Source organism: Ischnura elegans, chromosome 13 (genome assembly GCF_921293095.1).
Source record: "Ischnura elegans chromosome 13, ioIscEleg1.1, whole genome shotgun sequence".
NCBI classification, from domain to species: domain Eukaryota; kingdom Metazoa; phylum Arthropoda; class Insecta; order Odonata; family Coenagrionidae; genus Ischnura; species Ischnura elegans.
Window position 1 is genome coordinate 10,583,093 of NC_060258.1, and position 15,874 is coordinate 10,598,966.

At 39.3% G+C, this 15,874-nt stretch overlaps 1 protein-coding gene across 1 annotated transcript in view; it reads left to right on the forward strand.

The window, feature by feature from the left end:
* Positions 1–15,819, forward strand: part of LOC124170015 — a 43,432-nt gene extending 27,613 nt beyond the window's left edge. The window contains exons 6-8 of the mRNA XM_046548699.1: positions 2,730–2,924; positions 10,450–10,662; positions 15,706–15,819. Coding sequence (XP_046404655.1) covers positions 2,730–2,924; positions 10,450–10,662; positions 15,706–15,819 — 522 coding nt within the window. The remainder of the gene's footprint in view (positions 1–2,729; positions 2,925–10,449; positions 10,663–15,705) is intronic.
* The last annotated feature ends 55 nt before the right edge of the window (positions 15,820–15,874 follow it).

Sequence of the window (15,874 nt, forward strand, 5' to 3'; positions counted from 1 at the left end):
TTTTAGCAGCGATGATATTATTATACTTGTATTATTAATGCTCTATATAAGGCCTGGTTTTGAAAACCACACATCCGTGGCTGTGTGATCGCAGATACTGAAAAGTGGTTGGCTCGAATGCTTCAAAACCATTGCGCAAAGTCTGAAACTACACAGTCAGGCACCACGCCAAGTAGTTGCGTCTCGCACAAGTTGCCTGGATTGCAACTGCTGCTGGACGTGTACCCGTGATCACGGAGTGCAGTTGCACACTGCGAGGCTCGGAAAACATGAACAGAGTGCTCCCGTGAATGCAGTAAACACGTGTTCGCTTTCATTTCTTACGAAGGGCATTCTAACGGAAATAATAAGCCCAGTGTATCCTAGCATTAACCCTTTCACTGCGTAACATTTTCTCAGACTTGTTTCACATTGGCGGAGATTTTTTTTTTCCACAGAATAGGGTGGTTTCCTATCATTTTTTTATTGCCTAAATCGAAAGATTATTACTCCTGGAGTACGTATTTCACGCTTTTAGATTTTTTAATGACGATATCTATTTTTCGCGATTAAAGGAAAAGTGAAAAATTTCAAGTGCGCAAAAACGCGACGCGTAAGTAGGAATGATGGGAAAAAGTCCGTGCAACGCATTTCTGGTTCCCCCTCCTGCCTTGTGAGGTGACTTTGATCGAGGCTCTGAGCGCTGATAGGACGCAGGATGCTAGCGGGTAGGTGAGTACCTTGCTGGCTGGTAGCGCTTGGCTTAAAAAAGGTTTATTAATACCTTATCAAACGAAGAAAACTTTCCGACCTTAGCCAGTTTTAATAGGTGATTATTAAGACATGTTTCCCTGAGCTCTGTGCCTCATGCATGCATTGGTAACCTCAGATGATGTAAAACTCCTATCTACTCGTGTAGAAACTAGGTCCCTGTGACGTCACGTGGAGTGGAATCGCATGGGCGCCAATCTGGCCTTTTTCAAACGAGGATAAAATTTAACCCTTGCCATTCGTCTAAACCGGTATTTCTAAAACCAAATAATTTGTGTATTATGAATACGCTAATGGTGGGTAACGAATCGCAATCAATGCCTTTCGTTTTCTTTGACGAAGGAAACTACCCTATTCACTTTGCTTTTCGAAAATATGAAAACAATTCTTTTGGGGTAAAAGAATATTCAAGTGGACTGTATAAAGCGGAAAAAAAAACTATTCCCATGTTTAATTCGGTTAAGAAATTAAACAAATATTGAACAATTGACATTAAAACAAATACATAATAAAGAAGCCTGGAAATACAGGTCAGGAGAATCGGAGCAGCAGTGAGAACGTGTTGAACCGGCGAGTTACGTGCAGGGGTAGGCAGTCCGGCGGAACGCTCAGCTACGCCGAGGGAGGGAGAAAGGCGAGACTGCCTCTCGGGCCTCTTATTCGTCAACTGCACTGAACTGCACTGGTTCTCCGTGATGGAAGACGCCGGGAGACACAGCCAGGGTTCCCACTCAACCGTGAAAACCTTAAAACCGTGAATAAGCCGTGAATTTTGTTTACTGTGAAAAAAAAACCTGGAAATAGCGGTGAATATTGTCAGAAAACCTTGAAAATCTCTCAAACTTGATTTTATAACTACGTTAGACAGATTGAAAGAAAAAATCGATGCTTCGATCATGTTTCAAGGACGAGTCACGTGCAGATACGGTCCACGCATTTATCTCCAAGCGTATATTCGAAGCACAATTATTAATTGGTCCGTTTGTACCATGGCAGCACATTGACCTTAAGCCTGCGATTGGAAGACATTAGGCCATTAAATCAGGCACTACTTCTTCACTTCCCTGCTCTCTCCACTTTCTCACTCACACCCTTTAGCCGAACATGAAATTTGCTAACGATAGGTGACGTCATGAGTGATAGCACTGTCATTGCTGCGTTTGGGTTCAAGTCATCTGTCGCGTTTGTTTCATTTTTAGTTAACGCACGGCCGATGATTGTTACGTGATCAATATTTCTGCCTGGAATGTCTTATCTATAACCGTGAATTTCATGACATTAAGACCAGGAAAACCTGGAAAAAACCGTGAATTTTATAACCCTTAACGAGTGATGTGCAATTCTTATTACACTACCAGTGACATACAGTCTGGGAGACCGCAATAAATCAAAAATTCATAAAATATTGCTACGCCATTTTCATTGTTTTGTTTAATCTTTCTTTGAATTCTTGACTATTTTAAAACTTGTGTTAAAATTTTTACGCTCCCAATACGAACCAATTTGTCATTTAAAAAATTGTGATTTCAAGCAGGATCAAAAAACTGATGCCAAAAATGCTTGAGTTATAATTATTATATTTTATGTATCAATATTTTGCCAGATTCAAAAAAAGCCCTTAAATGTTAAAGTTGGAAGGCTAAGTAGTAAGTAGCGATGAAATTTATCCAGCTTATTCCTTTTCTCGATGCATTCTTATGTTAGTGATGTGCGGTCTCACAGACCGCTAATCGAGTTCAATTGCAAATTTACAGAAATTAATAAAAGGAACATTAAAATTTTAAGATTGGATGTCCTTTTTATGCAAAAATATGAAGCTTAACGAGAATTATACATATTTTGAAATCTCAATTTTGAAAATATTCATAATTTTAGAAACGCAGCAGTCTCTTGGACCGCGCGTCATTGGTTGAGGTTTAATGTAGTTGTAGTGGGAACAATGAAGACCAACACTGTAATTGTTTGTGGTTTGCTTCCAGGACGGTCCATCAACAACGGGCCACGCGCAGAGAGACGATGACCGCAGGGCAAGTAGGACGGAGACATCCCTTGCGGGCGTGGCGAAATTGGCAGAAGAGTCGGGCAGGAACAAGGAGGGTCACGCAAGCAAAACAACCGCAAGCGCATCTGCGAAGGAAAGGGGAAAGGCATCGGAGAGGAGGGGGAGGAATAAGGTGAGTGTTTGAGGTTGTCATCCCGGAGGATTCGCCCATTCATCACAGTGCAGGTGTAGAATTCCAGGCGACGTCAGCATCTGCTTACTAGGTAGAAGCAGCTGCTTGCCTATCATTGTACAAATTCAAATTTTAAATACAAGGCGTGCTAACTAACCTATCCCTTGTCCTTCTGAATACAGAACTGCAGTGAAATTTCTCAAACAAATTTCATCATTAGTCAAACGATCCCAAAATTGACTTAGGAATTGATTAATTGAATTTGATGTGATTTTTTTTTAAAGGTACAGTTAACTCACGTTTGACATGGCTAATGATGTGGTGCGAATACAGTGGAACTTGGTTAGTACGTTAAGTGGAGACCAGGGTTCCCCACTCAACCGTGAATTTCGTGTACGGTGAAAAAACATGGAAAAAGCCATGAATTTCGTCATATAACCTTAAAAAATCTCTCGAACTTTTAGAACTACGTTGGAAAGAGCGAAAGTTGAACGTTAGTAATGTTTCAAGGTCAGTCATGCGCAGACACTGTCCACGCGTTTATTTTTCTGCACGCGTACATTCAAAGAACAATTATTGGTCCTTGTGCCGTGATCATACATTGACTTAAGCCCGTACCAAAATGGAAGACTTGTGATCAAAGTGTTCATTAACACTTGCGATTATTCAGACACTACTCCTTCACTTCCCTGGCACCCTGCTCTCTCTATTTCCCCACTTACAACCTTTAGCCGGAGCTGAATTTTGCTGACTATTGGTGACGTCTGGAGAGAGAGACAGCACTTTCATTGCTGCGTTTGCATTCTTGGCGTTTATCGCTTTTACTATATTTTTAGTTAGCGTGAGGCCAGTGATATTTAAGTGATCAATATTTCTTCCCAAAATGGCTTTTCCAACAGACCGTGAATTTAACGCAATTTAGACAGTGAAAACCTGAAAAAAAACTGTGAATTTTGTAATTCAGTTAAAGTCGGAATCCTCAACTCGAGCATCAAGGGGGGACCACTTTAAGAACTTAAAATTATCCATACATTCGAATTAACGCATTCGGCGCGGAGTACGACAATTGACGTGCCTTCTCGGGCGGACATTTTGGATTTAAAAATTTTTCAGCTAGGTACTTAATTTTAATTAATACGTCTAAATGTTTTCCCAGTTCTTAAGATTAGTTAGTTATTGTTGTTTTTAGGGTGCGTCGACATCTTAGCTCATTTTGCACCGCATCATTCCGTTCGTAAAAATTCATTTTGGGAGGATCACGTCATAAACCTGAAGCTGAAGGAATATGGATATTTATTTCCTCGGAATATAAAATAATAGGTGAGAAAAATGTGTGCGTGAATATTAATTGTGTTACAAGGTTAGATTTCATTCAGCAGACCAATAAATTTCAGAAATTTTATTACCCGACTAAGATGTTCAGGGTCGTCACGAAGCATGTCGTTTAGTCTTAAGATATATTTCCAATTCTTAAGATGTATTTACATCTTATAACCGTAGATACATTATGGGGGTTTACATAAATTACAGTCGTTGTAAAAGGCCACGATCACGAAAAAAGTGAAATAATTCAAGCCAATAAAACGGCCCCTGGCAGTTTTAACAGTTGCGAAAATTCGGACACTTCTTAACTCAGGGTTCCCAACTCAACCGTTAAAACCTTAAAACCCTGAATAAGCCGTGAATTTCGTCTACCGTGAAAAAACCTGGAAATGGCCGTGAATTTCGTCATAAAACCTTAAAAATCTCTCAAACTTATGGAAAAAGAACTAAAATTGATAGATCAAAAGGAAAAAAGATGTTTCAATCATGTTTCAAGGCCGAGCCACATGCAGACACTGTCCACACGTATATTCCAAGCGCAATTATTGGTGGCTTGTGCCGTGACGTCACATTGATCTTGAGGCTGTGATTGGAAGACCGGCAAACAAAGTGTTCATTAAAAATGGCAAAAAATCAGACACTTCTTTACTTCCCTATCTCACTGCTCCTCCATTTTGCCACTTACGACCTTAAGCTAAATTTTGATATCGATAGGTGACGTCTTGAGAAATAGCACTTTCATTGCTACGTATGAATTTATGGTGCCTGTTGCGGTCGATAAACTTTTAGTTAACGTGCGGGCGGTGCTTGTTACGTCATCAATATTTCTGCCTAAAATGGTTTATCTACAAACCGTGAATTTGTTGACATTTAGACCGTGAAAAAACCTGGAAAAAGCCGTGAATTTCGTCATAAAACCTTAAAAATCTCTCAAACTTATAGAAAAAGAACTAAAATTGACAGATCAAAAGAAAAAAAAGATAGTTAAATCATGTTTCAAGGCCGAGCCACATAAGACACATTTATCTCCACACGTGTATTCGAAGTGCAATCATTGGTGCCTTGTGCCATGACGACACATTGATCTTGAGCCTGTGATTGGAAGACAGGCAAACAAAGTGTTCATTAACCATGGCGAAAAATCAGACACTTCTTTACTTCCCTACCTCACTGCTCCCTCCATTTTGCCACTCACAACCTTAAGCTTCACCTAAATTTTGATATCGATAGGTAACGACACAAGAAATAGAACTTTCTTTGCTACGTTTGAATTTATGGTGCCTGTTGCAGTTGATAAATTTCTCATTAACGTGCGGACGGTGATTGTAACGCGATCAATATCTCTGCCGAAAATAGCTTATCAACAGACCGTGAATTTGAAGAAATTTAGACCGTGAAAACCTGGAAAAAACCGTGAATTTTATAATAAAGAATGAGTGGGATCCCTGTGACTTCTGTGGCAACCTGGTCTCTGTGTTTTACCACTCACAACCTTTAGCAGGAGCTGAATTTTGCTACGTATAGGTGACGTCAGGAGAGAGAGCCCTTTCATTGCCGAGTTTACATTCACGGCGTATGTCGAGTCCGTTAAATCATTTGTTAACGTGCGGCCGATGATCGTCACGCGATCAATATCTCTGCCCAAAATGGTTTATCTATAAACCATGAATTTGACGACATCTAGACCGTGAAAACCTGAAAAAAACCGTTAATTTTTATAATTTAGATTAAGCCTAATATGGGCAAGGTGATTCTCTTGGACTCATCGCATCACATTTTTGAGAATTCTATTAAGTTATTGAAATGTCAGCATGTTGTAAATTTTTTACTTCTCCTAATTGCATATTTCATATAAATTAGAGTGATTCAAACTTCTTTCGGAATTAAAGTAACTTAAAAAATAATTTTTTTCCCTGAATTCCCACAAATCCGGGCAATGTGAGTCTGTTTGCACAAAATCTAAAAAGTAATGTGCATTTTACAAATATTTGGTTTGAATTGTCAAAATAATGTAAAATTATCACTATGTACATGTAACGATAAATATTTGGTGTTTTATGTAGTGAAAACAGGAAGAATAAGTCAAAAGAGTCCACTGTACTCGCTGTTTGACTATGTATGAAATTAATAAGTAATTTAAGACTTTTGTTAAACAAAAAATAAACAATATTTTGTTAAATGATTCTGTAGTGCACAAAATGTACAAATTGATGTGAAAAGTATTATTTTTCACTGTTTAATAGTTTAAATTAAAAGCATAATTTAAAAGAGTCAATTGGACTCACCTTGCCCGATTGCGTCAGAAAAATATGTTGCCCGCATTAGGGTTAAGGGGGAACCATGACAGTGCAGGCATAGAATTCCAGGAGACTTCAGCATCTGCTCATGACGTTTAAGCAGCTTCTTGGCTTTCGTTGAGGTTTTTGGGGTTTCTACCGCTTGGATTCGTCTGTCGGCAAAACTGTCATCATCTCCGTAGATGACAGTTTCACCGGCATTGCAGCAGGCTTCTTCAGGTCAATGAAGTGGAGATTCGTTCAGTTTTTTTCAGTTCCTCCTCTTACGAGCCATCAAAGAAAAACGTAATTCGCACCGCCGCCATCTTGTTTGACGTCAGCTCATGCAATAGTGTTGTACTTAACCAACTTGATTGTGCACATTATTGAAGTTTACAGTTGAGATATTGTGGTTATTACGCCGTATTTTTCGTGTCGTAGTTATTCCTCGATATGTCGAAGCATAGCTTCAAGTACTGCATTGTGCCTAAGTGCAGAAATATGACTATAAATGCTCCAAATAAATATTATCATGCGGTCACCCAAGACATACAACGAAGATTGGTTCGGATGAGAAAGTGCCGACAATTGTGAATGGATGAAGAAAATGAATTCTAATGTTAACACAATGTTTATCAGGTTTGACACTATCCTATACCCATCTTCATCAGCGGAAAGTTTTTTCACTTGCTGGCTCTGTCCATTTTGAGATCTCTGTCCGACACTTTTTGAAAAACTTGTATTCCTTAAGGAGAATAATGCAACCATATAGAGCAACATTTGAGAAATCCTTGTGTAGGCTTTCGCAGTGTGGTGAGGATTCAGCAGACTGGTTTTTGAGTGTACTACCGTGTAGATTCATCTCTGAAGATGACAGTTTCGCCGGCATTGCAGTAGGCTTCTTCAGGTCAATGAAGCGGAGATTTGTAGTGGCAAAACTGTCGTCTGCAGAGAGGAATCTATGCGGTAGTAACCCCAAAAACCTCCACGCTCAAGACAATAGGGTAGTTTCCTTCATCAAAGAAATTTAAAGGCATTGATTGCGATTCGTTACCCACCATTAGAGTATTCATAATATACAAATTATTTGGTTTTACGAATACCGGTTCAGACGAATGGCAATGCTAAATTTTAACCGCATTTGAAAAAGGCCAGATTGGCACCCATGCAATGCAGACTGGTTTTCGGGGTTAATACCGCGTGGATTGATCTCTAAAGATGGCAGTTTCGCTGACATTGCAGCTGGCTTCTTCAGGTCAATTAAGTGGAGATTCGTTCAGGTTTTTCAGTTCAACATGTTAATTCATGAGCAGAAACAATAGGGTGGAATCCTATTATTTTTTATTGCCTAAATTGAAAGATTATTACTCCTGAAGTACGTATTTCACGCTTTTAGATTTTTAAATGACGATTTCTATTTTTCACGATGAAATGGAAAGTGAAAATTTTCAAGCACGTGAAAACGCTACGGTTAAGTATGAATGCCGGGAAAACTCTGCGTGACGTCATTCTGGTTCCCGATGCCGCATTGTGAGGTGGCCTTGGGGCGAGTCTTTGAGCGTTGATACGACGCAGGATGCTAGCAGGTAGCAGAGTACCCTAGTAGCTGGTAGCGCTTGGCTTAAATAAGTATTATTAATACCTTATCCAACGAAGAAAACTTTCCGACCTTAGCCAATTTTAATAGGTGATTATTAAGACATGTTTCCCTGAGCTCTGTGCCTCATGCATGCATTGGTAATATCAGACGATGTATAACTCCTATCCTCTCGCGTAGAAACTAGGTTCCTGTGACGTCACGTGGAGTGGCAACGTATGGGTGCCAATTTTTCAAATGAGGTTAAAATTGACCATTAACATTCGTCCACACTAGAATTTCTAAAACCAAATAATTTGTGTATTATGGATACACTAATGATGGGTAACGAATCGCAATCAATGCCTTTTGTTTTCTTTGATGAAGGGAACTATCCTTTTACAAAGAATTTGGAATAACAACATTTACAATAACAAAGCCGCTGAAGCTGTTATAGGCTGCTTGCGCCTCTTCCCCATTACTTGGTTGTAATCACTGGTGCCTACAGGAGTGGTATTTGCCCGACATTCGTCCTAAGGAGGTGGGAAATCCAAAAAACCACCGTTAGGCCACTACAGTATAATAAACTATAGACAATAAACTCTAATACAATAGTATAGCCACCAATGTACCGAGGTAAATTACGGTGGTAACAAAAGAATATATAGACTCTGAATAAATCTCTGCAACAATTATATATACTATGAATAAATACAGTAAAATATCTTTACATCGTAATGGAGGAGACCAAAATTTGGGCAATTTGATGTATGGAAATTCAATATGGAGAGGTGTCAGTGATGGGCACCCTTTTTTCATATCCTTTGGAAATGAAGGCTCTGCTGTTTTTTAAACCATTACATTTATGTGTTTAAACAAACATGCGTTTATTAGTGAACATATGTTTTTTATTTAATTGTAACTCAAAACGAGCCCTATCGTGTGATTTTTTTACTATAACTTGAGAGAAAATGATGTGATCTCTCTCGATTCCACTGTCACTTAAAATGATTTGGATAGTTGGATACCTTTTTTTCGTATTTACTGTTAGGTATACTCTCATATGGAACGAAATTGCCGTAACTATGGTTAACGTGAAAATTACAGCATATTAAAGGTGTATACGAAAAAAAGGTGAAACATTTATTGCTGAAAATGTCATTCCACGAACGTAATCGCGGCTGCATTAATGGTCTATTGTTGTCTCGGTATAATTTGCAGAAGTAGTTACGCCGTCTCGGGGGTATCTTCTTGGTATGATAAGTGGAGGTTTATGATATACAGTGCAACCTCGATATAACGACACCCCACGGTGCACTAATAAACACTCGCTATAACGAATTGTCGCTTTACCGGAGGTGGAGCAAATAATAGCCAATGTACCTGTTGCGAACAAATATACTGGAACAGGAGTGGTGCGGCGACAGATAAACATCTATCCGATAAACGTAAGCATAAATCCAGACGAAAGGCGATGTTTTTTTGCATCATTAAATTTCCTTACTCAAATAACGACTAACTATTCAAACAATTTATAAGCGCTGTACTGAATAAAAATCATGCAAAGCATTGTTTCGTCAATCATTATATTTATCGAACGACAGTTTACCACATAAATTCGAGACTGAGCACTCCATTAACTTCATTTCTAACAGATCTCTAGCAATTACAGAGGTTAAGGAGTCTTGATGAAAGTCTTCCGGCGGTAAAACCCTCGCTATGGCGAGAGCCAACACCGAAAGGGTCTCGTAAAAACGAATTTTTTAACACGCTTATTGTAGGGTCAATAGACGGTGCATCGGCTATCTCTCGTTATAGCGGGGGTCTCGCTATAGCCCGTACTCGCTTTAACGAGGTTCCACTGTAAAGAGGTTCACTACATAGAGGTTTTACTGTATAATCAAGTACTCTATTAAATCAAGTATTACATTAAATGTGTATTTAAGAAAAGTAAGTAAGGGTTAAACATTTGTCGCTGAAAATGATATTCCATGTATGTGATCGCGGCTGCATTAATGGCCTCTTGTTGTCTCGGTACGTTTTGTGGAGGTAGTTAGGCTATCTCGGGAGTATCTTCTAGGTATGATAAGTGGAGGTTTTACGAGATAAAGAGGTTCACTATATAGAGGTTTGCCTATAAATTTACTTGTAAATCTGATGGGACCGTAGTGGTGGTATGAAGTAAGGAGGTTTACGTTGTAAAGAGGTTCACTACAGAGAGGTTTTACTGTGTATGAGGTACCTGTGATTCCCCACAGTTATTCGTTCAAATTTTCTAGGAGCAGCCACTGGAGGGTTTATGGAGTATTTTGTATTTTAAATGTATAATTCAACTGTCTGTTTTTTTCAGGACGAGAAGCATTCTGTCGAGTCGACAGGGACCTGCCAGGTGAGGAAGGATGATCGCCACGGAAACGGCAAGAAGGGTCGGAGTGAAGATAGGCATTCGAGTGGTGGTAAGGCCTTGGAGCGATTGTCAGATGCGCACAAATCAAGGGGGGATGACGGCCCAAGCAAAACATCTTCCCTCCCCAAGGAAAAGGCCAAGGTGAACGATAAAAAGGTGAGACTTACTTTTTGCGTACTTTCGAGGGAAAGGGTCTAGCAGGTTAAGATGATGAAAAGTGCCCCCCGATGTATTGAAAAATAAAAAATATACACTTAAAGGGCATCCGAAATTATGTAGTTTCCCAAATTGTCAGACGTCAACAATGGAAAATAACCCCAGAAAAAGTTGAAACACGATTTTTAGTTTTTTATCCAATTCTCCAGTTTCTATTTTTATAAAAACGTTTTCTTGATTTTAAATTGTGTATATTGTTATGGTCTACCAACCTGATTTTTTTCAAAATTTTTGAACTGAAAACTTTACTTTTACACAAGTTTGAAATTTTCAAAATCTAATTAAAAATTTTAGGAAACAATAGACGCGCCGGAAAAAAAATTATGTTGTTACCCCTATCTGGAAATATAATCCTAATTTTTTTTTTCAGATTTTTAAAATTGGCGGAACAGGGTCTAAAACACGAATAACTGCTTCCTGCCATTTGCATCTATCTATTGCAGGAGGTTATTTAATTTGATTGTTGAGAGCAACGATTGTTGATCAGTTTCTAATACAGTAGATTCCGGTTAATTGGGACACATTGGGACTTGTGCACTTTGCCCCAATTAGGCGGCTGTCCCAATTAGGCGAACTATCCTGCATATGGGCATAAAATAACGTTGAAATGATAGAAAGAATACTAAAGAATGTTTATAATCCAATGTAAGTTTAATTTAACTATTAATTTGATAAATAAATCAGTGATTTTAGGTAATTTATTATAATTTTTAAAAATTATAACAATTTAGTTGAAAATATTTTTCACAGATTCGGGCGACACTGAATGATTGTCTTTTAATAAGTCCTATTAAAGAAAAGTCCTATCCTCTTGCAGATAGTATAACAACAAGAGCTTTCAAAATAGGGCAAGAATAGGGACATTTGTGAAAAATAAGAGTAAATGAAAGGAGGAAAATATTAAAAAATAATATTCTGAGAACAAAAAAGTTTAATTTCGTCGCGAGTATACGTATAGTCTTATGTTGCTGACTCGTGGCCCAATAAAGCGGCATGCTGTCCCAATTAAGCGGAGAATACTCTGGGATATTTCTCTCTATTGGGTTCCGTTCTTCAAGATATGCCCCAATTAAGCGGCTGCCCCAAGGAACTGGTGGACCCATTAAACGGAATCTATAGTATTATTGATTAAGAATAAACATTAACATTTTGAATTTTTTTGCTTGTTTTTGGTGTGGCTAAATCAAGTGGAGTTGATGGGAGGGAAAGTTTCTCGACACGTGACTATCCCTTGGCCAATCAGCAGACAGCAGGCGTGGCGTAGCACTTAGCCAACCCTGAATGTAGCTAATGATGATATGTGACGTCATGAGAGAAAATTCACTTTGATTGCTATGTTTGCATTCACGGTGTCTGTAACGTTTGTTAAGATTTTAGTTAATGTACTGCCGGTGACTGTTACGTGATCGATATTTCTGCCTGTAATGCATAAATGGATATTTCAAGGTCAGTCACGTGCAGACATGACCACGGATTTATCTCCACACATACAGTAAACTCTTGATTTTACGAAGCAGGATTTTACGAAGTTTTCGATTATACGAAGTGATATTGCAGTCCCGGTGAAAAGCCTATGCTAAATACATGGCGCTATTCGATTATACGAAGTTTAGATTATACAATTTTTTTTGAATTTACGAACCTCGGCTCGGTCCCTAGGAGCAAATGGCATTCGTTTATACGAACTACGGCGAAAAATTTGTCAACAAAACTAGTTACGCCGGCGTAAGTAGCTAAAAAATCTTCCAACTGTGGTCCATCAAAAGTGCGAAATCGTAAATGATAATGCAACTTTGGAGAGAAATGGGTCGCCAAAAACCTCACTGTGGGAATTTAGGGGGAGTAGGAGTTCAGTAAAAATTTCGCGGCTGACATTACGCCCCTGTTTACGTGCCTGTTTGCAAACATAGCATCGACAATAATTCGTAGTTTAGCATGTCGGGAAGGTCGCGCGGAGTGTTTCGTACCCCACTAATTAACCCTTTGCACTGCTGTGAACGTAGTTCGAAGACTACTTGACTACTTTTCGCCGAAGCACTTCGAAGGGTCCCTAATCCGGGACCCTTTCCTCGACGAGCTCACCCTCGCTGGCCCCTGAAACTGGGCTATTTTTTAATGCATTACCTGACGCAACCGTGGGTTTCAAAGGGCAAAGGTGCCATGGGGGGAAAAAGAGTAAAGTGCGTGTTACTGTGGGGCTGTGCGTCAACCAAACGGGCACGGACAAAATCAAGCCCGTTGTCATTGGGAAACTCGATTTTACAAAGTGCCAACTTTCCGGTCCCAATGACTTCGTAAAATCAAGAGTTTACTGTATATTCGAAAGTGCAATCATTGGTCCGTGTGCCGTGACGACACACTGACCTTAAGTCTGTAGCAAAGCCGGAAGACTGGTGACCAAAGTGTTCAGTGACATCAGTAATGTTTCAAGGTCAGTCATGCGCAGACACTGTCCACGCGTTTATTATCTGCACGCGTACATTCAAAGAACAATTATTGGTCCTTGTGCCGTGATCATACAATGACTTAAGCCCGTACCAAAATGGAAGACTTGTGATCAAAGTGTTCATTAACACTTGCGATTATTCAGACACTACTCCTTCACTTCCCTGGCACCCTGGTCCCACCATATCCCCGCTCACAACCCTTAGCCGGAGCTGAATTTTGCAAACGATATGTCACGTAAGGAGAGATAGCACTTTCTGATTGTTACTATGATTCAAGAGAAACAAAATGGCCGCAACTAATGGTTAACGTGAAAATTACAACACATTAAAGGTGTTTAAGAAAAAAAGTATGAAGCATTTATTGCTGATAATTTCATTCCATGTACATAATTGTGGCTGCAGTAATAGTCTCTAGTAGTCTTGGTACGATTTGCGGAGGTGGTTTGGCTGTCTTGGGGGTATCTCCTTGGTATGGTAAGTGGAGGTTTTACGATATAAAGAGGTTCATTACAAAGAGGTTTGCCTATAAATTTACATGTAAATCTGACAGGACCGTTGGGGTGCTATGATGAATGGAGGTTTACGATGTAAAGAGGTTCACGGTACATAGAGGTTTTACGGTATCTACATAAAGACGCAGGTGCAACCGCTGATTGAGGTAAGATGCAGACGTACAGTATTTCTCGTCATATAGTAAAAGAAATTTAGAGATTGACGATACGAAAATTGCCGATCAATGAATTAAAATTATTGTATTTCTCCTCATCTTTTTACCACCCCCCCTAATTTTGAGGCTTCAGGTTTCAGAAATTTAAAAAAAAATGCATTGGAATATGGTCCCCCGTCTACTTAAACCATGGGCATTTTTGAACATTACGAGCAAGTCCATAATATACGAAGAAAATGGCTTCCGAGATCTTGCTCGTAAATTGATAAACCTATGCTAGCCATCAAAGAGAGTGGTTGCATAAAAATTCAGAAACTTCTTAACCTTTTCCCTACTATACACGTGTGTACGTTTCCTGACCCGGGAGACGACGGGTGTATATTTACGTGTGAGATTTTCCTGGCCAGGAGAAAGAAAGCCGTATGTATACATTTTCTAGCTCTCCCCATTTTAGGATGGTCACGGGCTTACGTCGTCTTTGTCTCGGGACCCAACCCTGCGGGGTTTAGGATTTACCCTCGGAATCCGGGAGCAGGTATCCGGAACCCTCGTCTATTATAACCCCTTTTGCGGTAAGGGACAATGGTCATACAATTGTTTATGCAGTCAGGTTTCGAAATAAATATTTGTTCATTTCCCAAGAAATATTAACTAATAATTGAATTATTTGTCTTTTGAGCAGTGTTTACAATTTTTAAACGAAATTCTACGATAAATTATAACTTATATCTTGAGTTCTGTATAAACATCAACGTGGAAATTGTTTCTGCATTTAATGCGTTGATATTGACCTTAGAACTTTGTTTAAAATTTGACAATGCTCAGAATAAAATGAGGAATTCAGTTCAAAGTCTGCAATTTACGCGCAAGCAATAATTATCCATTTGCTAATTATATATAAGCAATTCATGAGTTGACCGCGAACCAATGCCACAGGTATGGTCGTAAACCTGGAAAGAAGGGAGCACAACTTCTCTCGGAGTCCGAGATTATGCTGAGTCCCAGCGGAGAGGTGTCTACAAAGGTTCCGCAAGACCCTCAGGAGAGTCACTTTCATTGCTGCATTTGCATTCATGGCGTCGGTCGCGTTTGTTGAATTTTTAGTTAATGCACGGCCGATTATTGCGCGATCAATGTTTCTGAGTAAGATGGTTTATCTAGAAACCGTGAATTTGATCGCATGTAGACGGTGAAAACCTGGAGAAAACATTGAATTTCAAATCATTTCTTCTTTATTTTTACATGAAATATGGAAAAGACAGAGCACCAGAACGGCATTTAGGTGGACATCCACTACGCTATGCATTCCTTTCTTTCTTTCTCGTAGTTAAAGCACGGTTGTGATGCAGTGTTGCATTCTGAAGGATAACCACTCTCCCCCATGCCTTACATACACTTATACACTTCAATGAGCAAGGCTTCGGAATGCATATTTTCCATATATCGAGTACTTGAACATAATTTAATCGCGAATATTATTCACTTAACTCCGAAGATTGTAAGTACTGGAGATTGAAGAGAGAAGAACATGTTAAAAATTATGCTCTTTGTTGGGGTAGTGTGACAAGATTTGCACGTCTCTGGTTAATGGTTGACTCTCTCTGCTAGGGCAATCAAAGTCTTCATCACTCCCATCTGCATTTCCTTTCATCTCCTGTTCGTGAATTTCATCGATTGACATGGTTTGGCAAACGGTGAGGTCATCATCACTCTCTCAGTACTCGTTGAAACTCACCCCTCCAACATGTATTTTGGTCCACTTTCTGGAGAATTTCAATCATTTCCAGAGTCGTAATCTGCGTCACCATTCATTTTCTCTTAATTTCAATTGTAATTTAACTGCCTTCGCTATGATAACTCGTGCAATAGCAACAACTGTCCACCTGCAAAATTTGTGTTGAGTGTGACACTCCAGAGGCAACAGAAGGTGATGAGCTTAGGGTGGGAAAAATGAGGCTTCTCATTGGCCGCAGTTGTGCATAGTCAGACGTTCCCGAAAAATGGGCGCACTTTACTATTCATCACGTTTAAAGATTTG